We start from the raw sequence: 26,776 nt of genomic DNA on the forward strand, positions 1-26,776 counted from the left end.
CAGAAAGCAGAATTCCTGTTCATGATAACGTTACAGATGACTCAAAGACAGCACCATTCGAGTATTGCGCTGTTCTATGGTGAGTTGGTGGGGAGCCCAATGCGCACTGATTTTTCGATAGTTCAAGTGCTGATGAATTATGGTGTCGGCGGTGCCCACGGTAATACGCAGTAACCGATGGATCTCGTACGCGGTGATTCACTTCCCCGACCATTTCCGGTGTGATGACACGATGAACCCTTCCTGGACGACCACCGTCTTCCTGTGACTCACGCCCCTCAAGGAATCGATTGCGCCATTCCACAACGCTTGGACGACTCAGACAGTACTGACCCTACACAGCCTTCATCCATCGGTACATTTCACGGTCTCCAAATCCCTCCGTTTCCGAAAATCGAATCGCTCCTCGTTGTTCCTGCTTACTCGCTTGAATTTTCGGTAGTGGACGATAACTTGTGTGACCCCCTTCTCTTCGGCGTGAAACCACACTGGCGCTATGCAACATCAAACGGTGCGCACGCGTCAGTCTATCTACCAATAGATGGCACCACCATACCCGCATGTGGCAAAGGTAGACGCATTGAATAGGTTTTATTTGAATGAACCTCATAGTTTAATCTTAAAATACCTTAAGCACCGACGTTCAAATATTTAGCGGACAAGAAACGCTTATGACACAGGCAGGAAAAGATTTAAAAACAAAGTCCTTACAGCCTGGGCCAGGTCGATCTTTCTGATAGAACTGCATTATAGTTTGCTTAAGAGGTGCCACACGCTGTGTTCTTGTAGCTGTGGAAATCATGCCTTGAAATGGAGTTTAAGGATATGTTACTGCTAAAAATACAAAACGATTAATAACGGAAGGCTATTATTCTGTGATGATTCTTCCCATGTGCCCATGAACTGCTTCGGATAGCTCTGGCATGTTTGTCGGCGCTGGTCTTCTACACTTCTTAATTTTCTTCATCTATTCCGATACGCGCTCTACGGGACCGACGTGAGCACCTATTCGAGGTCAGTCCAACAGTTCAACGTCTCTGTTTATTTGAATCCATTATTTTACATAGTTCTCTTTATGCAGGGCGTTGTGGCCGAGCGGTTCTAGTCGCTTCAGTCCAGAACCACGCCGCTGCTACGGTCGAGGTTCGAATTCTGCCTCGGGCATGGATGTGTGTGATGTCCTTAGGTTAGTTGGGTTCAAGTAGTTGCAAATCTAGGGGACTGATGACAGCCGGCCGGAGTGGCCGAGCAGTTCTAGGTGCTACAGTCTGGAACCTCGAGACCGCTACGGTCACAGGTTCGAATCCTGCCTCGGGCATGGATATTTGTGATGTCCTTAGGTTAGTAAGGTTTAAGTAGTTGTAAGATCTACGTGACTGATGACCTTGGAAGTTAAGTCCCATAGTGCACAGAGTCATTTGAACCATTTGAGTTATGTGTGTCATGTTGGAAAATATTCTCCCTCCCTTAAATCTCTGACGTACAGAAAGAAGCATTACGTTCTCCAGTATTTCGCAGTAGTAATGACTGGAAAGCTGACGGTGCAGTTGCCACAGAACGCCGCAACCGCTTGCTGATACCCATCGCCAAACTGTGACAGCAGTTCGACCACACGTTAACCTCTGATGGACATACACTGGTGTCCAAAATTAAAGCAACGATCCGTTATTTCCCAGTGTTGTGTCTAATTCATGGTATAATCATACAAAGTGTCAACAAATGTCCGTGTAATTGTGTTCATCACGGAAGATGGCAGTCCAGTGGATGGACAACCGCGTCATCGATGACGTGAGGGCATTTATCAAACGAGCTAGTATTTCCCGGGTAGTCCCACGTCCACAATCGCTGTGTATACGGTCACAGACGGTGTAGTGTGGCACAAAGAAGACGCCTACCAGACTTTCTGCTATGTAGGGCCATAAGACGAATGGAAGCAGGACAGTCACAAACTGATGTCGTCCGAAGGCTTAATGTGAATCGTTTTGTTGTTTCCCGGATGTGGCGACAATTTATAGAGACAGAAACATTATCCTGAAGACCAGGGTATGGCCGACCACGTGTGACATTAATAGGAGAGGACCGTTATTTGGATATAAGGCCAACCCACGTGTGATCGTGATCTCTCTGTTGTAGTTAACACTGAGCGTTAGGTTACAGCACTGAACTGATAATGTCCGATCACTTTTGCTAGTATGGGTTCATCGTTTTATTGTCCACCCGCGGTAGTTGAGATAGTAGTGTCGACTTGCGCGTCGAGCGAGCAGGTCGTAGTTAACTTCCGCCTGTGCCGCAGCGCCGCTTGTGTCGAAGCTACTCAGTAATGTTGGTGTATCGGCCGGTTCAAAAATGGTTCAAATGGCTCTGTGCACTATGGGACTTAACTTCTGAGGTCATCAGTCCCCTACAACTTAGAACTACTTAAACCTAACTAACCTAAGGACATCACACACATCCATGCCCGAGGCAGGATTCGAACCTGCGACTGTAGCGGTCGCGCGGTTCCAGACTGAAGCGCCCAGAACCGCTCGGCGACACCGGCCGGCCGTAGCGGAGTTTGTTGTCGTTTTCTCTTGGCGGCAGTGTTTTCTGCCCGCGCCAAGGTGTCTGTCGAGTTTCCTAAGTCTGTTCCTCGTCGAGCTACTGTTCGTTTCAATTTTGACAAGAGTACGTGTCGTGCTCAACCTGGCTCTTTAGAAATTCATGACTGGTTGGCTGATGTTATCTGTGTTACACCTGATCAAGTAGATACTGCTTACTTTGATTCTGATTTGTATGCACTCTTTGTGAATTTTTATGATCCCGCTCAAGTAGAACAGCTTCTCTCTTGGGTTGATTCTAAAGTGTTGTTTACACATCGAGATGGTTCCGTTAGTCAAGTACTCCATGAAAATGCAGCACTCGAGTATACTCCGGTTAGAATTTATAACCTTCCTCCTCAAGTGGATGATTCATTTATTATAACTGTTTGTGGTTACCGGATCTATGTAACGTATGCAGGGCAGGAAGGAACTTGCTTTCTCTGTAACGAAAGCGGTTATCTCAGATCTGATTTGTCCGTTCCGTACTACTGTTCTGACGTCTTCTTGTCAAAAACGTCTTCCTTTAACATTAGCAGACATAGTATCATCGAAGTCTGCTGTCAGTCAATCTCCAGCTTTAAACGCTGTAGGGGCAACATTACCCCCTACTCCTCGCGAATTTCCACCGTAACCAGAGCGTCCCAGTGCGGCCTCTGTCCGTGAGGGGACGACGGCTCCTGCATCGCAAGTTAAACGCCGGCGGACTGAGGACGGTACAGATTTCGAAGACGCCCCACTCCAGTCTCGTTCTTCTGATACGGCGTTGACAGATGGTGCACCTTCTGGCGGTAATGAGTTGTCTAATGACGTTAGTTGTGATTCCAGTATTACCAGAGATGATGTAGCTTCTTCTGTTCATGTAGAAATGTCTGTTGAATCTGCGTCCCCCCACTTCACCCGTAGACGCGACGGCTCCCGTGAGTTCAAATGTTCCCGCAGAGACATTGCTGAAACGCTGAAACTGAAAAGACGAGCCTGTTTTTGGCTCTAGATGGTGGAGTTTGGAAGAAATTGTCATTCCTGATGTTCCTTGAGGAGGAGAGAATAAATATTACTATTCTTGTTGACGTCCTTGTTGGGGGAGCCTGTAAAAGAGGTAAACACACTCTGGTCGGGGATTAGTAAACTTAATCCGCGTGGTTGGCCTGTGGTGAGGTTGTTGGCCCAGTCCTCGGATGAGCCGTTTGCGGGAGTGGCCCGCTTTCTCGTAGAACTTCTTCGCGATGGCGCGAATCCTACCTCGGAAAGGCAGGATCGCTGTGTCCTCGTGGAGTTGGCGCGTCGAGTAGCGCCTTCGGAAGATGCATGGCAATCTTCAGGGCGCGAGCAGAGACGTTGCCTGCTGGCCAGTCTTCAGTGTTACAGTTACACTCCTCCACGCTGAGACGGTGGAGCAACAGGTTTCTCCGGTTTCCCTTCCTGATGATCAGGTGATGCCATCCGACACGGGCACTGCATTACCTGTCTCTTCTGTGCCTGATGTTACTGTTAGTCGTTCTGAGTTGTGCTCCCCGATTTACGAAGCGTGCAGTGGCGATGGCTCCTCTATCAAATCGGAGATTGACGTGCCTCCAACCCTTCCACATCAAGAGTGTGGTGTGAAACAGTGTTTCCAACCTACAAATGCAGCGGCGCGTAGTGAAAAGAAAAATGAGGAGTTCTCGGCTCCCGGTGGGGAGGATTAGAATTATACCTTCTTTCCAGCGCCCCTGGAAGTTGAGGTGAGAAGGACGTGATGAGTGCACTTACCTTAGTGTTGTTTCATTGACCTTACATGTGCTAACGAATGCAGGAATATACATTTCTGACCCTCAATGTTAATAGGATATGTTATCAATTACGGTTTGGTGCGTTACGCCAGTTTATTTACGATTCCCAAGCTGATATAGTGTGTTTACAAGAGTTATTATTTGACGAGTTTTGTCTTCCTGGATACTCTGTTTTTCAATGTCGCACCTGAAAATTCTACCGGTATGGCTTTGCAATATCGAGATGGAAACGCTAGATGATAGTCACGGTTTAGGATGTAGTTTTTATGACCTCGCCTTAATTTTTCTTTACGCTCCGTCTGGATCCGGTCACTCATCTGATCGCGCGCGGTTTTATGAGGAAGATATTTTTTTTTACTCCGACGGAACCGGTACAAGATTTTGTTGGGTGGCGATTTTAACTGCATCCTATGTCGTGATCAGAACCACAATTACACATATTATCGTGAACTTAATGATATGGTGACGTCTTTGCATCTCCAAGATGCTTGGGTTTGCAGATATTCTGCATTGGTGCGGTTTACGTTTTTTACAGCTACATCAAGTAGCCGATTGGACCGCTTTTATTTGTATGCCCCCATATGTAGTCAGCTTCTATCGATTGATGTAATTACTACCAGTTTCTCTAATCACTGCGTTGTTTCAATGACTTTTAACCACGTCCCGCAGCGGGTCCACCTTCCGCGCCTTTTATGGAAGCTAAACACTCTACGTCTCACGGACCTTCCTCTGGAAGGCATCATCGCGGACGTATGGCATCGGACAACCCAGTCCCAGGCGCGTTATTCCTCACTTCTAGAATGGTGGGTTACCTTTGCTAAACCATGGATTCGAAATACACTCAAGCATTTAAGCGCTGAAAAAGCGGCTGAAATAAGGTGAATTAAGGAATTTTATTATGCAGTCTTTCGCGATCTTTACGAAAATCATCGTGATGCCCCCTTGAGAGTCGTCGACGTCCACCGTGTGAAGGCAAAACTTCTACAACTCAAACGTAGGCTAATGGATTGTGTCCGATTGCATTCCCAGCCTCGTTCAATCGTATAGGATGAGTTGACCTCTCTCTATCATCTTCTTCGGCTTCACAAGCGGTCTCAAAGGACGTGTCTTACTACCATTCGTTCTCTAGATGGGCGTGAGTGGTCTTTCCAATCTGATATCATGCGTGAACTTTACCAGTACTTTTCCGAACTTTATACTGAAGTGGATTCAGACGGTTCAACGTCTGTTGACTTTACCTCCCTCCTTGATAGTGTTGTTACGCCATCTCTCCAGGAAGATTTTATCAGTGTATTCCATCGCGATGATATACTTGATATTGTGGCTCGTTCTCCCTCCCACAAATCGCCTGGCTTCGATGGCCTTCCCAAAGAATTTTATATTCGATTTTGGCCCCTGATAGGAGATACGATATCTTCATTGGTGAATGAAGTATTCCACGAAGGCCTTCTCCCGCCGATCTTTAAGGTTGCTACAATAGTCCTGATCCCCAAAAAGCTGGGACGTTTGCGTGTGGAACAGGTCCGCCCGATAACCCTCTTCAACTATGATTATAAAATAGTGGCGGGAGCGGTAAATAGCCGACTGTAGGTATTGTTGGCTACCATCATTCCGAGCTATCAGAGTTGTCTTCCTGGTCGTACTCTCCTGATTCCCGTTGCTGAATGTCGTGATTTAATTTCGATTACTTCCACCATTCCCGTGCCAACCGCTTTGCTTTTCATTGATTTTCATCAAACGTTCGATCGCGTTAATCGTGGCTTCCTTACGCGAGTATTGACGACTGTTGGTTTTAAAGGTGCTGCACGACGGCTGTTTAGCTCTCTAATTACTGGTATTCTGGCGTTCATTGACGTAAATGGCCTTCTTACTTCCCCAATCGCGGTGTGTCAGGGGATCCTTTAAGGGAGTCCATTATCTATGTCGCTCTTCGTGCTGTTTCTGGAACTCCTATGGCGATCTATAGCTGCTCGTTAGGATGGCTGGTCTCTGTTGGGGGAAAGGTTTGCCGTTCGTGCATATCCTGATAATGTTATGGTTCTTCTCCGTACCCATGATGATATACCACTGCTGAAGGAAGTTTTGGATGCCTTTTGTCGTCTTACGGGAGCGCTGGTTAATGACCATAAATGTCCCTTACTTAGTTTGCGAGGATTTGACGCTGTTGAAATTCCATGGGCTTTGAAGTTCACCTGATATCGATCGTTAGGTGTTATAATTGACAGTTGTCCGCTGAAGATGGCTACGACGAACTGGAAGTCTGTCACGGATAACATTCAGGGAGCAATCGTTGAATACGAGCGTCGCTCCCTCTCACTTCTTCATAAGATCCGGGCCATGGAAACGTAAGTGTTAAGTAACGCTTATTTTATTGTACAAATCTTTCCACTTCCTGTGATCATGTACCGTAGGTTGGAAAGTTTAACTGGCTGGTTTATCTGGCGCAGCTCAATATTTCGCGTGCGTTATGGGGTCATGGCGCGCCCCGTCTACTGGAGGTTTGGGCCTCCCTGACATTCGGGTTAAGGCTTCTGCCTTATTCATCCGTCGCACCGTTTTAAAATGTCTACGCGCACGCCCCCCCCCCCCCCCCCCCCCAAAGCCACTTACAGCTCGCCTTCGTGACTGTATCTGACCGGCGAGTTTAACACTTCCAGTAGATATTGGTAGGATTAGTTATAAACTACGGCACGTTAAGGAATATTTTCTTGAAGTCAGTTATTTAGGAGTAAATACCGTTTCCCAAGTGAATTTCTCCCTAAAAATGCTGTTAAGCCGCTGGCCAATTTCTCCCAGTATTACCTGTGTGGAAGCCCTGGAAAAGAATTGGAAGGTTATTTGGTCTAACTTTAGCCTCCCGATTTTCCTGATGGACGTGGCGTCCTCGTGGTACCGAGTTGTTCATGATATTGTACCTACCAACGTGCGACGTTTTCTTATTGGTCTCAATGTGACGGATCGTTGCAAGCGTCGCCATGAAACCAATACATTATATCATCGGTTGATCTCCTATGGTCATGGGCATTGGAGATGGCTTCGCCGACTGGCTTTTCTCCTCAGGACGTCGGAGGCGGCTATCTCGGGGGAGATTCTCGTGCGTCCCGATTCAGCCTTCTTTCTTCACTCGAAGGATAATGCCATCATGTGGCGTGTTGGACATCGTTTCCACTAGGTGATGGTGAGTGGATATGACGCAGATCCGTGTGCCTTTTCCCAATATATGGCCGCAGCCCATTAGACGTGACTCAGGATGCCACGTTATCGTGAGCTTTTTTCTAATATGCTGTATCTTGTTTTTCATCGACAAGGTGTTGGATGAGTTGAAATGCCCCTCCTTTGTGGACACTCTTGTTTGGATTTAAATGATACACGATGTAGAAGTGACGGAGGAAAGAAGGTGTGGCACGTTGCAATTAACGCCATATTCCTTCAAATACGTTTTTCTGATTTAAACCTTTTGTTTTTGTCGAAATGACTTCTTTTGTTTTATTTTAATTGATCGCCTTAAATAAGTGCTTTGTAGGGGGGAAAATGCAGTGGATAGAGTTTTGGGTTGGCGTGTGGGAGGTTGATAGTTCGATCCTGGGTTGGGGCGCATATTATTTGTTTCCTAGTCTTATTAAAAAAAAATATGGTTCGCTACTTCATGTCTTGCCTGAGTAAATCTTTTTCTAGTTAAAAAAAAAGTAGCTGAGTGGTCAGCGTGACGGAATGTAAAATAAAATAAAAAAGTGGCTAGTGTCGCTACCTGTGGATGACGGTTTCGCGGGTTCCATTTCTGGCCGGGTTGGGAATTTTCTCCGCTGTAGGACTGGGTGTTTGCGTAGTCCTCGTCATTTCTCACCATTCATGAGAGTGGCGAGATTGGAATGAGTTAAGATTCGGAAAAAAAAGTGGTCAGCGCGACAGAATGTCAATCCTAAGGGCCCGGATTCGATTCCCGGCTGGGTTGGAGACTTTCTCCGCTCAGGGACTTGGTGTTGTGTTGTCCTAATCATCATCATTTCATCCCCGTCGGCGCGCAAGTCGCCGAAGTGGCGTCTAATCGAAAGACTTGCACTCGGCGACTGGTCTACCTGACTGGAGCTCCTAGTCACACGACATTTACATTTTACATCGTTTTATTCATTATGCGCGTAAATAATTTGAATTCTTAGTTCAACAGCTTGTTTGGTCGATAGTTTAACAAGGTGGTTGATCGAGGTTTTTGCTGTATAAGCACCACTAAAACGTCTGTCTCCATGGACCTTATAATTTCGACGAGTGTCGCATTGTCTATCGGGTTAACCGTTATTTATGTATTTTCTATCGTATTATTTTGTGCAATGTCACTAGTTTCTGGTTCTGCGAAATACTCAGTAAAATGGTTCAGAATAAAATCCTTGATAGCAGCCTAGGTGTTGTACACATTATTCTGTGTGTTCACAAGTTTGTGTATGTCTCCTACAGTACGATTTCTCTTTTGCAAAGTTCTTTATGTTATTTTAGCTTTCGTTAACCGCTTCCAGCATCCTACGCGTTCGGTACATATTGGTAACCGTCGGATACATTTGTTGCAAGTTTATTCGAATGTCTGAGTCTGAGAAGGATCTTTTAACAAGGAGACATTCATCTGCCACGCGCCCCTTGCCAAAAAAGTTTTTTGTCGGGAGAGTTTCAGAGGCGTATGATGGGAACTGTGGCCGGAGAAATTAATTGGCCACATTTCGCAACTGGGAACTTGAGTTATGAAGTTCTTGTACACATAGAACCTGTAAAGTCTGCTTATGGACTCATTACAGTCATACTTGAAACCAGCTGTTTCTGGAGGGAGATTTATCAAAGAGACTTTCAGTTGAAGACCTCCGGCAAATAGTTGTCACTCACGGAAAAATGACAATTGGGTTTTGATATAGTTTATTCAGCACACAGTTGAAATCTCCACCAGTAAAGTCTGATAAAGACGTTGCCTATTTCGTCCCAGAAAAATGCGCTGCTTTGTCTTCGTCCGCTATTTCCCGGAAGCGCATAAACGTTTTCTAACTAAATTCCTGGAAAATCATTGAGGCTCCTCTGTCTGAAGTTAAGCTTTCTTGTGTTTTTGGTTGTATGTCTCACATTAATAAAAAATAGTGTCACTTTTGGTTCCTATATTTAAAACAACAATTTTCCCTACAATGTCGAAGATATTGTGCGTCACCACTTCCTGAATGAAGTTGATGACAAAATTCACAGCGCATAGAAAATATTTTAATGCTTTAGGTCACGACTCGATTCTGTTAACTTTTCCATTGCTATTTTTCAGTTCTCCATGAAGTTAACGTAGCTGTTATCTGAAGTTATTAATCACTCGCAGCCTCACCATTTCAATGAATTTTCTGATATGTTCGAACAGTCGTTTCCATCGTCACTGATTCCTGTCCGTAGACATTCATAGTTTCGATCTCTTCATTCGTGTGCCTTTCACTTCTTTTTTCAACACTTTACGGGTCTTTTCTTTCTTTTTTACTCTTAGAGACTTTGTTGACACTCGGCGGGTAGTTTTGCTCCTCCGGATTCCTGTCGTGTTTTGTTATTTTGCTCATGTATCGTGTTTGAGACTTCACGTGTCGCCGGCCGGAGTGGCCGAGCGGTTCTAGGCGCTACATTCTGGAACCGCGCGACCACCATGGTCGCAGGTTCGAATCCTGCCTCGGTCATGGATGTGTGTGATGTCCTTAGGTTAGTTAGGTTTACGTAGTTCTAAGTTCTAGGGGACTGATGACCTTAGCACTTAAGTCCCATTGTGCTCAGAGCGATTTGAACTTCATGTGTGTTGTTAAGATACCTTTTGGTGTTGCCAAGGCAGTCAGTATTGTTGCTACTTGTATGTAAGACTGGAGTTTCGGAATACATTTCCAGAGACATGTTTTATTCCCTTCCAGGTTACTCAGATATTTCTTTAGTAATTGCAGACGAAGGGAATAACACCTTTCCTGACTCCGCCTCGGACGTGTGTATTACGACATCATTGTTCGTACGCCAACATAAATCAGTGAATTAAGTGCAAGCGTCTCAGTTCTGTCTATAGGGTTATTAGTTGGTGCCGGAGTTACACGCAAAGGTACGACCTCTTGTTCCGATGAGTTCGCTAATGTTGTGGGAACGTGCAGTACGCTTTCATGCGTTGGGACGTTTCGCAATGTACCTTGTTCTGCACTGGGTGCTGCAGAATGATATTTTGACGGTTTCCAACTTTTGCTCGTGCTGAGTTTGAGTGGTTGGTAGACCCGAAGTTGGCACAAATGGGCTGTTGTCCGGCATATATTACAAAAGTTATAAATACTTGGATGAATACATATAACGGAATATATTTCTGTAAGTAATTTCTAGCTCTCTTCACCTCGTTTTCTACTTCGAAGTACTTACTGTTGGACAACTTTTCGGAGTTTATTTGCAGAACCGTTCCTTAACAGGCAAGTTTTCGAAATTTGTCCGGGGTTATTTCGAATAGAGCACTGAAAATTCTGACTGCCGTAAGTTCAAGACCTGCACAACTGACAGTTTGCTGACCTCTCCGTCTGTATGCACAAAGGCTGCAGTTCCTAGCGTTGTAGCCATAATTCTAGCACAAATTGCGTCGTCACATATTTTAACTCGCAGGTATCTGGGGTTTGCAACAAAATAGTACTGAAAACCTAGCCTACCATTGTCTCGTAAGACAATCGGATCGTGAAACAACTTGTGTAATTCGGATACTTTCGGGCGTTCGAAACCAAATTGGAATACAAATTCGTTGGCGTGCGCGCTGCGAATATCGTAAAAGGCGTTTCTCGCCGGCGACGGAAATGCCAACTGAGTTACCCGACCATGATCCATGACTCGTCCTCACAGCCGTACTTCCGCGAGTACATCATGTCCTGCCTGCCAAACTTCACAGAAGTTCTCTTGCGAAACGTGCAGAAGTAGCACTCTAGAAAGAAGGGATTTTGTGAGACCATGCTTAGCCACATTCTGGGGGATAGAGTCTAGAATCAGTTTCCAGTCTGCAGCGGAGTGTGCCTTGTTGTAAAACTTCCTGGCAGATTAAAACGGTGTGCCGGGCCGAGACTCAAACCTGGAATTTTTGCCTTCCGCGAACAAGTGCTGTATGACCAGAAAGGCGAAAATCCAGGGTTCGACTCTCGGTCCGGCACACAGTTTTCATCTGCCTGTAAGTTTCATATCAATGCACAATCCACTGCAGAGTGAAATTTGATTCTGGAAACATTCCCCAGGCTGTGGCTAACTCATGTACCTGCAGAGCGCGAGGTCGTGACGCGTCAGTCACAAAAGCACTTGCCCACGAAAGGCAAAAGTTTCAGTTTCGAGTTCCAGTCCGACACACAGTTTTAATCAGCAAGGATGTTTCAAAAGTACCGAGGAATGTCAACAGACAGACTAAAATAGTGTAGAAAGCTTTTACCGCAATATTAAAACTACACTCCTGGAAATGGAAAAAAGAACACATTGACACCGGAGTGTCAGACCCACCATACTTGCTCCGGACACTGCGAGAGGGCTGTATAAGCAATGATCACACGCACGGCACAGAGGACACACCAGGAACCGCGGTGTTGGCCGTCGAATTGCGCTAGCTGCGCAGCATTTGTGCACCGCTGCCGTCAGTGTCAGCCAGTTTGCCGTGGCATACGGAGCTCCATCGCAGTCTTTAACACTGGTAGCATGCCGCGACAGCGTGGACGTGAACCGTATGTGCAGTTGACGGACTTTGAGCGAGGGCGTATAGTGGGCATGCGGGAGGCCGGGTGGACGTACCGCCGAATTGCTCAACACGTGGGGCGTGAGGTCTCCACAGTACATCGATGTTGTCGCCAGTGGTCGGCGGAAGGTGCACGTGCCCGTCGACCTGGGACCGGACCGCAGCGACGCACGGATGCACGCCAAGACCGTAGGATCCTACGCAGTGCCGTAGGGGACCGCACCGCCACTTCCCAGCAAATTAGGGACACTGTTGCTCCTGGGGTATCGGCGAGGACCATTCGCAACCGTCTCCATGAAGCTGGGCTACGGTCCCGCACACCGTTAGGCCGTCTTCCGCTCACGCCCCAACATCGTGCAGCCCGCCTCCAGTGGTGTCGCGACAGGCGTGAATGGAGGGACGAATGGAGACGTGTCGTCTTCAGCGATGAGAGTCGCTTCTGCCTTGGTGCCAATGATGGTCGTATGCGTGTTTGGCGCCGTGCAGGTGAGCGCCACAATCACGACTGCATACGACCGAGGCACACAGGGCCAACACCCGGCATCATGGTGTGGGGAGCGGTCTCCTACATTGGCCGTACACCTCTGGTGATCGTCGAGGGGACACTGAATAGTGCATGGTACATCCAAACCGTCGTCGAACCCATCGTTCTACCATTCCTAGACCGGCAAGGGAGCTTGCTGTTCCAACAGGACAATGCACGTCCGCATGTATCCCGTGCCACGCAACGTGCTCTAGAAGGTGTAAGTCAACTACCCTGGTCAGCAATATCTCCGGATCTGTCCCCCATTGAGCATGTTTGGGACTGAATGAAGCGTCGTCTCACGCGGTCTGCACGTCCAGCACGAACGCTGGTCCAACCTAGACGCCAGTTGGAAATGGCATGACAAGCCGTTCCACAGGACTACATCCAGCATCTCTACGATCGTCTCCATGGGAGAATAGCAGCCTGCATTGCTGCGAAAGGTGGATATACACTGTACCAGTGCCGACATTGTGCATGCTCTGTTGCCTGTGTGTATGTGTCTGTGGTTCTGTCAGTGTGATCATGTGATGTATCTGACCCCAGGAATGTGTCAATAAAGTGTCCCCTTGCTGGGACAATGAATTCACGGTGTTCTTATTTCAATTTCCAGGAGTGTATGTGGTCAGATATAAAAGAAGTATAGAACAGAATCTGGATACTCAACTTATTACTACTCTCCTGAGTGAGAATGGAGCTGTTTGTTATACAGTAAGGTTTTGCAAAATATTTATTAATATTTATTCGTACAATTATACTATGCAGAACTCTTGAGAGCTGTTGCTCTGAGGCAACTACATCACATGCGGCTATAGCAAACAAACAGAGAAAAAATTGAATCAATTGTTACATTATTACAGAGTAAAGACTCCCATCGGTGTGATGAAATTTCATATATCGTTATTAAGATCAGTACACCATACAGTGGTTGTACTCAGTCATCTGTGCAATATGTCATTCAGTTGTGGTAAATTTCCCGACATATTTAAATACTCGTTAATGAAACTACTTTATAAAGAGGATGTAAGAGGTAATGTAGACAAGCACAGGAAAATTTCTTTGCTCCCAGTGTTTTGATAAGTTTTTAGAAATCAACGTGTAGAATATTAGTTCCAAAATGGTTCAAATGCCTGTAGGCACTATGGGACTTAATATCTGAGGTCATCAGTCTCCTAGACTTAGAAATACTGAAACCTAACTAACCTAAGGACATCACACACATCCATGCCCGAGGCAGGATACGAACCTGCGACCGTAGCGGTCGCGTGGTTCCAGTCCTTAGCGCCTAGAACCTCTTGGCCATTCATTCCACAACACCCCAAAGGTGTTGTACAGGACTCTGTGCAGGCCAGTCTATTACAGGCACGTTATTATCGTTTAACCACTCCGCCACAGGCCGTGCATTATGAACAAGTGCTCGATCGTGTTGAAAGATGCAATCGCCATCCCATAATTGCTCTTCAACAGTGGGAAGCAAGAAGATGCATAAAACATCAGTGTGCTGTGATAGTACCATGCAAACTAAGCGTGTGGAGAAGGTTGCGGAAGGATGACACAGCCCTCCCGGTAACATGTAGCTCTGTCATATTCTCGAAGCACTTTCACCACTACGAGCATATTACTCACGCCGCCATAATTTCTTCGGTGCTACCACACATACTAGGAGTTCAGGCGCAGCAATGGAAGAGGGTTGGAGGGTTCTTACGCGTCCAATGTCGATTGCAGCATAGGGTTCTTTTTAGACAGGCAAACCGGGCCACGCACTGCCGTACTGCAAGCGTAGCAATAGAAATGGACTCTTGGAGGACGAAGGAAGTCGTTACCACATGCTCAGTACACGGATTTGTTGTAGTGAGCGCGGCTGGAAGCAGCTTTTCGGCACAAGAAGTAGATTGGGAACGAGTACAAATAATCATTAATTTGAGCACAGGGATCAATAATCCAGTAGCTTCCACAGAGACCGGAGGGCCACGCCGTACTATCAGGTGACATGGGACAGTACTATAGCCACTACAGATCCGAGCTTCCACCGCCGCACCTTCCAGTAGTGCCGTGTCTTCCTCCTTGGACTTAGTACTCCTCCGCCAGTAAGATGCCTTCTGGCCCACTTCAGCAGCTCCCAGCCTTCTGCCCTGGTGGGCAGAAGAACGGCACCTGACCAGTAGAACCGTCCACCCTTCCGTGCAGCTGCAGGTTCTCTGGCGTTATGCAGCGTCACCCGCTGAGACGAGCTCTGCCGCCGGAGACTAACATCCCCTGCTAGTAATTTAGCACTCTCCCGCACCGCTGGCTCCATCAACGTTAGGCCTGCTCTCACTTACTGGGTCGCACACTGCTAGGTAAGCTACTGTAGTCAGCGGTGCTGGGCGTTAACATCACAGTGCGGCATTCGTCAACTCGACACCGCCATGCGCCGCCCTCACCACTTTTCCGAGGGGGTCTGGCCATCGCCTTCACCGAGAGTCTACCAGTGTAGTCAAATGAGTGACAATAAATATTTGTGCCTTTTGATAACGTTTGACTGAGCTACCAAGGGTCTGTTCCCGCGACCTCGCCTCACCACCACGACCAAACGCTGCGCAGGATTTGTCCTACATCCTTTGACCTCTTCAACGTTTTGTATCTCATGGTCGTAGTTGAATGGTCATTAATGTGATCTACGACAATTTGATGTGCAGCTTCCCGTGCTGACAACTTTCTTGCTATAAAGTTTTATTTCGCGGACAGTGTAAGCTTAAAACGAATTCAAGGAATGTGTTCAGTGTACAACGCTGCATTGTTCCTCTCACTATAGGACACGAGAATCCAAGTTTACTTTTACCTCCGCTGCGCAGGATTTTTCCTACATCCTTTGACCTCTTCAACGTGTTGTATCTCATGATCGTAGTTGAATGGTCAGTAATGTGATCTACGACAATTTGATGTGCAGCTTCCCGTGCTGTCAACTTTCTTGCTATAAAGTATTATTTCGCGGACAGTGTAAGCTTAAAACGAATTCAAGGAATGTGTTCAGTGTACAACGCTGCATTGTTCCTTTCACTATAGGACACGAGAATCCAAGTTTACTTTTACCTCCGCTGTGCAGGATTTGTCCTACATCCTTTGACCTCTTCAACGTGTTGTATCTCATGATCGTAGTTGAATGGTCATTAATGTGATCTACGACAATTTGATGTGAAGCTTCCCGTGCTGTCAACTTTCTTGCTATAAAGTTTTATTTCGCGGACAGTGTAAGCTTAAAACGAATTCAAGGAATGTGTTCAGTGTACAACGCTGCATTGTTCCTTTCAGTATAGGACACGAGAATCCAAGTTTACTTTTACCTCCGCTGCGCAGGATTTGTCCTACATCCTTTGACCTCTTCAACGTGTTGTATCTCATGATCGTAGTTGAATGGTCATTAATGTGATCTACGACAGTTTGATGTGCAGCTTCCCGTGCTGTCAACTTTCTTGCTATAAAGTATTATTTCGCGGACAGTGTAAGCTTAAAACGAATTCAAGGAATGTGTTCAGTGTACAACGCTGCATTGTTCCTTTCACTATAGGACACGAGAATCCAAGTTTACTTTTACCTCCGTTACACAATTTAGCCATTTCTTGTAATCATATAAGCGTTGAGAAACAGCTTCCGTTTTTTTTAAAAAAAAACTACACTAACCATGATGATGGTGCAAAACTTATTTCACGTCTTCCTTCTTTTGGACCACTCCGTCTCGAGAACTCACCAGTTTCAGCGGTGTCGTTGATGACGAATGGCCATCGATCGTCCAAAGACATCAGCTGCTCTTCCTCGATCTGAAAAGCAAGAGATAGGCTGAAGAGCTCGTCCATCGTAACATTGAAGTGAGTGGCATCAGAGTGACACATACTACATTTACTGCAAATTCATCTAATTATCCTAACAACAGCTTAAGGTAATACTATTTTTATTTTTTATTTTGGAAATTTGATTTCTGTGAAACTACCTATATTAATTAATATTCAGTAAATGCTTCCGTGATTGTTATTGACATTTTGATTAACATTGCTGTATTAGTTTACTGTTCCGTAAAGTAAAACAGCAATCTCAATTGTAGAAATATAGCTGTTTTATATACTTATTGACATATATGATCTTGCAACATGAATATTATAAAACATCTCAATCGATATAAACATAATTGTAAAAGACAGTACAGTTCAGTAGGTGAAATTTAACGTACAATCATAGGTAAAATGAAGATTATGAGGAAAAGATGAAGAAACAGCCAAATCAGTTGCTATAGTGTACAAGGTTTTTTGAAAACCCCTTGACTTACGTTTCGGTGTCATTACAAACGTTTTCTTCAGAAGGATCAATTGACATGCTGTCAGCTTGCGTTAAATGCGTAGCCATAAGTCAAAACTGAAAATCAGATTCATCTCAGTAATAATAATTTTTTTATCGATTGTGAGTTTGGTCGTGCCTTCTGCCCTGTGGAGGCACTGCTATTCTCTCAAGTTATGATGGCAGTCCACTAGGTGATAATGACGCCGTTTTCATAAATTAAATTTAATTTGTAATAATTCAGACACTTTGTACGAAATATTTACAAATTATATATAAAAACATTCCTCGTGAATCAGTGTATTTATTAGGCAAAACTGAATCAGAATTCCTACAGCACCTGAGAATAGCTTGCACATACAATGGACTTGAGGTGGCGACTTCTGTTTATATGCAGATAGGGACTCTGAGCAACTGCATGTTATATTTAAAAAGAAAGTTATTATGAGAAAAACATTTTTGTCTTTTAAACTAAACCATTCATAGATGTCCCTCGCCGGCCGTTGTGTCCGAGCGGTTCTAGGCGCTTCAGTCGGGAACCGCACGACCGCTACGGGCGCAGATTCGAATCCTTCCTCGGGAATGGATGTGTGTGATGTCTTTAGGTTAGTTAGGTTTAAGTAGTTCTACGTTCTAGGGGACTGATGACCTGAGATGTTAAGTCCCATAGTGCTCAGAGCCTTTTGAACCATTTTTGAACAGATGTCCCTAATATCATTAACCCCAAAGTTTTAACAACCGAATATTTTACCTTATTCTCAGTTTATTGATTTACTATATACTGCGGTGGCAAAAGTCATGGCAAAGCGGTATGTACGTGTACAAATGGCGGTATTATCGCGTACATGAGGAAAAAAAGGTTAGTGCATTGGCTGAGCTGTCAGTTGTTCCCAGGTGCTTCATGTGTAAAGGTTTCCGACGTCATTATGGCTGCACGACGGTAATTACAGACGTTTAACGCGAAATGGCAGTTGGAGCTAGACACATGTGACATTCAGTACTCCAAGACCCACAGAGCCAAGTGTGTGCCGAGGATACCAAATTTCAGGCATTATCTCTCACCATGGACAACGCAGTGGCCGACCGCCTTCACTTGAGGACCGAGAGCAGTGGTGTTTGCGTAGAGTAGTAAGTGTTAACAGACGAGCAACATTGCGTGAAATAACCGTAGAAATGAATGTGGGACGTACAATGTACGTATCCGTTAAGACAGTGCGGCGAAATTTCACGTTAATTGCTGCAGCAGACGACCGACACGAGTGCCATTGCTAACAGCACCATATCGCCTGCAGCGCCTCTCCTGGGCACGTGACCATATCTGTTGGGCTCTAGACAATTGGAAAACCGTGGCCTGTTCAGATGAGTTTCGATTTCGGGTAAGATGTGATGCTAGGATTCGAGTGTGGCCCAGACCCTATGAAGCCATGGACCCAAGAGGCATTGTGAAAGCTAGTGGTGGCTATATAATGACGCGGGCTTTTTTTTACATCGAATGGACTGGGTCCTCTGATCCATCTGAAGCGATTATTGACCGGAAATGGGTATGTTGGGCTACTTGGAGATCATTTTCAGCCATTAATGCACTTCATGTTCCCAAAAAATGATGGTAGTTCCATATATACGTGTCCATATCTACAAGCTGGGCACTTAGATGCATGTTTGAAATTTTTCCGTCACACTGAAATTCAGCTACAGAAGTTTTCTATCAAGCAAAATCTTTACGCAAGTAAGGCGAAGTTTGAACAAAATTATTCCTAGAAACCGATTTTTAACAATAAACACAAATTAATTCACCATCTTTTGATTTACTGCTTTCAGACACAGTCCTAGTCTCATTTCCCATATTTTGTTCAAACTGCTGATGACTTCTGTTTGCAGTTCAAACCTACACACCTTCCCTTTTTCTCAGTCCTCTTGCCTCTTGATGAAGTGTTTAAAAATATCGTATCTTATATCACTCGAAACTCGTGATTTGTATACGCATATAGGATTGATAGAGGGCCTGTCCGGTCCTTTTACAGAATTCATATGTGTATTTAGGTAAACTTGTACAATTTCTCTGCTGAATTCAAGCAGAGCAATCCTACTCCCTGTTCCTTCTTCAGGTGCCACGAACTATCTCCAGATATATAAATCAGCCAAGAAAATGATGCCCAGTGCCATTTCTTGTTTCGAATACTTAATCTGTACATGGGAATGTTTAAGTTAGTGCAATCCACTGCTCCATGTGTTTATTACAAGCCTCAATAATTTCAGGGCGCTGTACTTAAACTGTGTTGCAGGTTCGAATCCTGCCCCGGGCATGGGTGTGTGTGATGTCCTTCGGTTACTTAGGTTCAAGTAGTTCTACGTTCTAGGGGACTGATGACCACAGATGCTAAGTCCCATAGTGCTCAGAGGCATTTGAACCATTTGAACTTAAACTGTCTTCTTCTCCTTTGCGAAATATCTTTCTGGAAATGATACATGTTCAGCCCCTTCACAGGCAGAAGCTATAGCAACCACTCAATTGTCCATCCACTTTGTGACAATTATGCCATCATCGTTGCAAAGTGAAGATTCAAAATATCCCCTTTCCTTTCGAACTAGAACTTGCTTTGAAGAAAGGGGGCAGGATTTGGGAGCACTGTTTTCTCTAATAGTGCACAAGCCGCAATAATTTCAGGGCACTGTACTTAAACTGTGTCGCAGGTTCGAATCCTGCCCCGGGCATGGGTGTGTGTGATGTCCTTCGGTTACTTAGGTTCAAGTAGTTCTACGTTCTAGGGGACTGATGACCACAGATGCTAAGCCCCATAGTGCTCAGAGGCATTTGAACCATTTGAACTTAAACTGTCTTATTCTCCTTTGCGAAATATCTTTCTGGAAATGATACATGTTTAGCTCCTTCACAGGCAAACGCTATAGCAACCACTCAATTGTCCATCCACTTTGTGAAAATTATGCCATCATCGTTGCAAAGTGAAGATTCATAATATCCCCTTTCCTTTCGAACTAGAACATGCTTTGAAGAAAGGGGGCAGGATTTGGGAGCACTGTTTTCTCTAATAGTGCCTGTTCCTCCATAACCTTTATTTTTTCTTAGGAATGACCGAATAGCAAATTCTGTAAAAGCTGTCGAACAAGAAATGAAATTGTGGTAGCTTCACTTCCATTGTTAAATTATCTATCATCAAAACTTGTGGAGCAGTAGCCCTACCAAACTGTTCTTCATATGCTGTATTTGCATGTGGTGATTTTCCTTGACAATAGGAAAAATTTACAAGATATAGAGAAGTGGTGCATATGCACCAAGCCTTATATCCAAATGATATGGATTTTCCCCGGCATAAATTGCTTGCAAGTGTGTCTCCCAAAATATTTCATCATTGATTCCTCATAAAACAGTTGTTGCTGAAAAACAAAAAGCTTGTCACATTTATATTTTACTCTTTAAATGAAGGGTCTAATTTTCAACAGCTTGCCGTTTTCATTATCTTTGTTATTGTCGTTAGAGTGCAGACATCCAAGAATTTGTTCAAAACGATTTCTTCTCATAGCTTCTTGTGTTAAAGTCGGAATCCCAGCATAAATTCTTATTGGGGAGAGGGTTATACTATTTAAAGTAATTATGTCTAGGAATCATCTCATTTATTCACAAGTTATGTTAGGATTTGGAAACTTCCTAGGAAGTGTGTAGTTGTTTGACTCATCAACTAGGAATTGTATCAGAACATCATCAAAAAATAGCTCGGAAATTTCATAAGCAGACTTACCAAATTATGTGTTAAAACTTGAAGCAGAGTAAGATCTCAGACTTGAAGTTATTGCACCATAAACTCAGGTTTTCTGCTTATTTCTGCTCCTGTAATCAGTTTTTCTCAAATATGTTTCTGTTTGCACATCTGTTAATCTCATTTCGGCTTCAGCCCGGAGTTGTCGAGGGTTAAGATTATCTGGTATTTCCTCTTCATGTTCACCACCCGAATCCTCATCCGTGAGAACTGCTGGATCAGGGGGCGCGATGTAAAATATCCCATCACCTTGAGAAGTGTTTGTTTCTTCAGACAGGATGCCTAAAACATCCTGCATAGTCAAACCAGGTTGTAAGCACTACGCCAGACTTCCGTTACGAAATAAAAGAAAAAAAGGAACTAAATCATTTTTTACCCTACAACTGCCCAGCATGTCCACATGTTCTCGTCTGAAATACTAAGTTAATAAAAAGAATGTGACTCTATGGATAACAAATTCAAAATGAAAATCTCAATAAACATATTTAAGTTTACAACGAACATGTTACTTTGGAAAAAAGAAGTTCTTCATATAACATTATTTATTTCACATCCATATGCTCCATTGCTGTTGCCAAAGCACTACCTTCAATACAGGCTGCCACCATCACAATGTGCATGGTAACAAGAAATGTCCCGGAGGGGTCAGGAATTTTCTCTGCCTCATGATGGCTGGGTGTTGTGTGATGTCCTTAGGTCAGTTAGGTTTAAGTAGTTCTACGTTATAGGGGACTGATGACCATAGATATTAAGTCCCATAGTGCTCAGAACCATTTTAACCATTTGAACAAGAAATGTTAAAACTATGAACGTAAAATTCAGATCCTCTCTGACGAGAATACATGATTGCCATCACTAAAAATAATTGTGAGCTGAAAATATAGAAAGATCAAAACTATTCAACAATTTTGTCCCTATGACCACACTGACAAGTTAAGGGTTGAGTCTTGTTTTTACAGTTTCATTAGTTACACTAGTTTCCGCAGTTGTGTGCGATTTCAGACAGTTATCCCGATATTCTACCTACATAACTCTTTTTGCTTTCCAACGGCTGAAGAAAATTTATGTGAAATGTAACTATTAACAGAATTCGTAGCACATACAAACTGTTTATATCAAATGGCTCTGAGCACTATGGGACTTAACATCTGTGGTCATCAGTCCCCTAGAACTTAGAACTACTTAAACCTAACTAACCTAAGGACATCACACACATCCATGCCCGAGGCAGGATTAGAACCTGCGACCGTAGCGGTCACGCCGTTCCAGACTGAAGCGCCTAGAACCTCACGGCCACACCGAAACTGTTTATATCGACGTACCCTCAGTAAGTGACTTTTTCAAAGATTCTGTCAGTAGCCGAAAGTTCCCAAGAAATATACATACATAATTTTCCACCTACGAACAAAATGTATTTGTCACCCGATCACAAGTAATGCACGTATTTCTAGCTTCTATAAATAGTGGCAGCATTATGGAAAACACACTGCAGCAGACATATGTTGAAAGTTCACTCAATTTACGGTAGTTACGAACCAAACACTGGAGTGCACTTTTGTCCAAATGTAATACCTGTGTCACAAAGTTCCCCAGCTTTATGGCATGTAATTGTAAATGTCTTATACATGAGGCATTCAAAATTACATGAAAGTGCCGTATCAGCCGGTTGGCCGACATTATCTGTAAAGTTTTGAGGGACAATACGAGAAAGAAATACTTTTGTACACTTTTGAAGTTATTAAGGACGACTTTCACCATTACTGAAATTCAAGTTAGTCACGGTGGCTGTCTATTGAAAGCAATTTTTATCGTAGGCGGGATGCGAGAATAGAACCGCTGATATCTGATATGGAACGTTTACAACGACGTGAATGGGTGACCTTGGCAGCCTACTGGCAGAAGAAGTAACAGCACGAGCGTACACGGCCAGTCCGGATTACTACAAGTGCCCACCAGGCTTTTCACGGCAGCTTCTACTTACACAAGTCTCTGAAACTCAGTGGAGGTGCCGTGGTGTGAACGAACCCAGCTGACGCTAGCCAGTTCAGGCAAGGGATTCACTCCTGTCAAAGCCATTTCTGTCTGTGTATATAGTTCACAGACAAGTGCATGAGTCCAGTAGTAGGCCAACAGTACGGCCACTATGTGAGCACAAAATACAATTTCAGCCTAATCACCCCGTCCACCCGCCCCCCTGCCCGTTACATATGCTAAGCCCTAAGTGATATGAGTCTATTAAGTGTCAGTTCCTCCTTTTTTATTTAGACAAAAGGTGGATTTCTATTTTTTAATAACTCTTCGTCTTAGAGACGAGTCTCATACCTACAAAACACTACCTTCATGTTTCACATTCAATATGGGAGTTAGAGCTTTGCATTGTTACGTTTGGTCTTAATATGTGTTGTATATTTTGTAAAAAGAAGAAAACCTTTATTATTGTTACACCGAGGCAGCCTTGAAAATTGTTTACTTTGATGTACGTGCATTATTTTTGTTTGTCTTTGTTGATAGCGTTTTCAAGTCCAAATGTAAAGGAACCGATTCCTATTTTGCACGTTTCTCTTAATTCTGGTTGTGTGTAAACACTGAGGTGACAAAGGTCATGGGATACCACTTAACATCGTGCCGGACCTCATTTTGAACTGCGTAGTGCAGTATCTCGATGTGGCATGTACTCAAGAAGTCGTAGGAACTCCCCTGCAGATATACTGAGCCATGCTGCCTTTGCCGGCCGGAGTGGCCGAGGGGTTCTAGGCGCTACAGTCTGGAACCGCGAGACCGCTACGGTCGCAGGTTCGAATCCTGCCTCGGGCATGTATGTGTGTGGTGTCCTTAGGTAGGTTAGGTTTAAGTAGTTCTAAGTTCTAGGGGACTGATGACCTCCGAAGTTAAGTCCCATAGTGCTCAGAGCCATTTCATGCTGCCTTTACAGCCGTCAATAATTGCGGAAGCGTTGCCGATGCAGAATTTTGTGCACCCACTGACCTCTCGATTACGACCCATACACATTCAGTAGGATCCTTGTTGGGTAATGTGGGTAGCCACGTCATTCAGTCGAATCGTTCGCAATGTTCTTCAAACTAGTAATGAACAGTTGTGGCCTGTTGACATGGCGCACTGTCATCCATAAAAATTCCATAATACATCGGGAACTCGAAATTCATGAATGGAGGGAAATGATCTCCATGCATCCGAACATAACCATTTCCAGTCAATTATCGGTTTAATTGGACCCGAGGACCCAGTCTGTTCCATGTCCTAACGGATATGTTCATCGTACGTCTCATATTTGACTTCTGTGGTTATTTCATACAGTGTTGCTTGTCTGTTAGCACTGACATAGTTGTCCGTGGTGAGAGGTAATGTCTGAAATTTGGTTTCTTGACACTGTAGATCTTGGAATATTGAATAGCGCCGGAAACGTATTCGCATGAATCACCTGAGTACAAATGACACCCTTCTTATATCTTGCGTACGCGATGCACCCGCCATCTGTATATGTGCATTACGCTATCCCACGACTTTTGGAACCTTAACTATCCATAGCGATAGTATTCATTACTCTTCTTGATTATTCATGGGTACTGTGTTGCTTAAATTCTGAGAGACGAGAAGGAACTTGTATTAGCAAATGGAATGTGGCAACCATAGTTCCATACTTGTCTCGGATTCAGAGCTCTTAAGGGGGACACTTTTATCGCCGCGAGTCAGGATGCGCGCATTTGTGAGCACCCCTAGCGTTCAGACAAACAGACAAACAGTGCTGTTCAAAAATCATCCAAGCCTTTGATAATGAACACTCTGCTGGTGTAGTCAGTTTGTTGATATAAATTTTCTTCTGACATCCTTTAATTTTCAGTTCGGTTTAAACTGTTAATAAATATTCCGGGTGGAAAGAGACGTTGTTAGAAATATTCCGCATGTAGTAGGCGTTTTAAATTTAACTTTTCTCTACTATTCGTCTTTCCTAAGCACCTGTAAGTAAGTAGATGCGTCAAGCTGCAGCCCGTCAGTCTAAGATGACAGTTCTGTACAAGAACAGAAACGTCCACATAAGACAGCAATCGGCTTCATGTTCAAAACAGAAAAATCCTAAGTTCTGAATGTTGCAATCTCTCAGAAACTCTAAATGTTGTAATTTCTCAGAAACTAGTAATCTGATTTTGAAAACTGTAACGCCGTTCGATTTATGTCTTTCAGAATTACGATTCTAAGAGAAAAAAATAATATTGTTGTATTTGAAAGTATGAAATAGATACCAATATCTCTGTAACTAATATAACTATAAAAAGACACTGTACATAGTTCAGTGAGAATTTTCTAACAATTCATGTGGGTACAAAAAAACTTACGGTATCTTAAACACTGAGGTGAACTGCTTAACTGAATCCGCCAGCATGTACTTCTGAGGTTTCATCGTATACCTGGAAGCCTCCTGTGACGGGAGTAATATTACAAGATCTACAAGGCGTAATCTATGGGACTCTTCCAAGTATACCTGTCTCCTTGCCACACAGACACGTTAAAAGCATTTCGACAATTTTTTTGCCTGGAAAACAACTATCCAACGATGCGGCTTTTAAGAATACTTTTTTGAATCTTAATTATCCAAGTCGAACAAATTTCACTGCGAGGAACGACAATTGATTGTAAAAGTGTCTCGCACTTGGAACTGTACACCAGATGAATGTAGCATACACCGATTCATGAGTACTTCTCTAGACTGACGTGAAATTGTTTTATGTTCCCCTACAAAATTCTGTATTTTATGTGTAACAACATATCATCTATTTTATGGCGGTTTCCACATGCTGATATTTGTTACGTTCTCCGGGGTTTCCCTGCAAATATTACGCATTAGCATTTGCACGTTGTTGTGTTGTGAATATTTTGCTTCTTAATTTTCGGCATCTGTAATTGTTGAAATTAGATGCTTGTTTGTTTTAGTGAGTAGCGCTAAACATTGCCCAAGTCTTAGTTTGAATACATCCTTTGGAAGTGGATAAACTCATCGTGTGGCTTCGCAGTTGGCCTCTCAAGTATTCAGGTAGTTCGCTACGCCATGAAAGACGAAAATTTACTTGTAGGGCTGCTTTTGTATCAGATTGTCTTGCTTCACAACCGTTGCGTTGAATCCATCTAAGTGCCAACAGTTCAGCAACTTCTTACATTACAGACCGAGGTAGCTTTAATATTGCGTTACCTCTGAGAAATCTCTACATCCCGCACTACTACACAGAAAACGTGAAATACAAACAAGATAAAAAAATGAATTCTGAACTTGCACTTTGAACTGAATAATACCACAGGCTGACAATTTTCTGACTCAGTTCAAAGAGAATTGTGATTTTCATGTAATTGAAGTAAGCTAAGCTGATTAAGAAAGGAATGTGTAAGAACAGTAAAATAAAATAATAAAATTCGTCATACCATATTTCACACTACTTAGAATGCAAAAATAATTTATGACATGGAAACTATGGATATTATACATATGATCGAAATCTTTAAACTTTGCCGCTGCGAACAAGACTGACCTAATCGACGACGTCAGTCTAGAGACAGGGATGAGTGACCATGCTGTCATCATAGCGACTTTGGTTACTTCAGTTAATAAGTCAGTCAGGAGGACTAGCACAGTATTTCTGCTAAAAAGAGCACACAGACAGTTGTTAGCATACAACTTACACAATGAATTAGTTCTATTACGATGGACGTAGAGGGATTATTGGCAAAGATTAAACGGATTGTAAATCATACTCTGGAGAAGGATGTGCCCAATAAGTGGATTAAGGACGGAAAACACACATCGTGGTTTAATTAAGAAATTCGAAAAATGTTGAGGTAAGAAAGACTGTTGCACTCTCGGTTCAAAAGAGGATGCGCAAATGATATCAGGCAAAAGTTAAGAGAAACTCATTCGTCTGTAGGAAGATCGATGCTCGAAGCTTACAACTACTTCCACCGTCATACCTTAAGCAATAGGTCTTGCGAGAACCCCAGCAAATTCCGGTCCTACCTAAAATCTCTAAGTTGGTATAAGGCTTCTAACCGTTGACCAGTCTGGTGTAGCAGCATAAGATTGGAAAAGTATAGCCGAAGTT

The 26,776-nt window shown here is 43.9% G+C and overlaps 1 protein-coding gene across 1 annotated transcript in view; it reads right to left on the reverse strand.

The window, feature by feature from the left end:
* LOC126298231 (uncharacterized) overlaps positions 1-26,776 on the reverse strand; it is a 641,644-nt gene that overhangs the window by 25,297 nt on the left and 589,571 nt on the right. Inside the window, exon 3 of the mRNA XM_049989537.1 lies at positions 16,319-16,388. Coding sequence (XP_049845494.1) covers positions 16,319-16,388 — 70 coding nt within the window. The remainder of the gene's footprint in view (positions 1-16,318; positions 16,389-26,776) is intronic.

Source organism: Schistocerca gregaria, chromosome X (genome assembly GCF_023897955.1).
Source record: "Schistocerca gregaria isolate iqSchGreg1 chromosome X, iqSchGreg1.2, whole genome shotgun sequence".
NCBI lineage: Eukaryota > Metazoa > Arthropoda > Insecta > Orthoptera > Acrididae > Schistocerca > Schistocerca gregaria.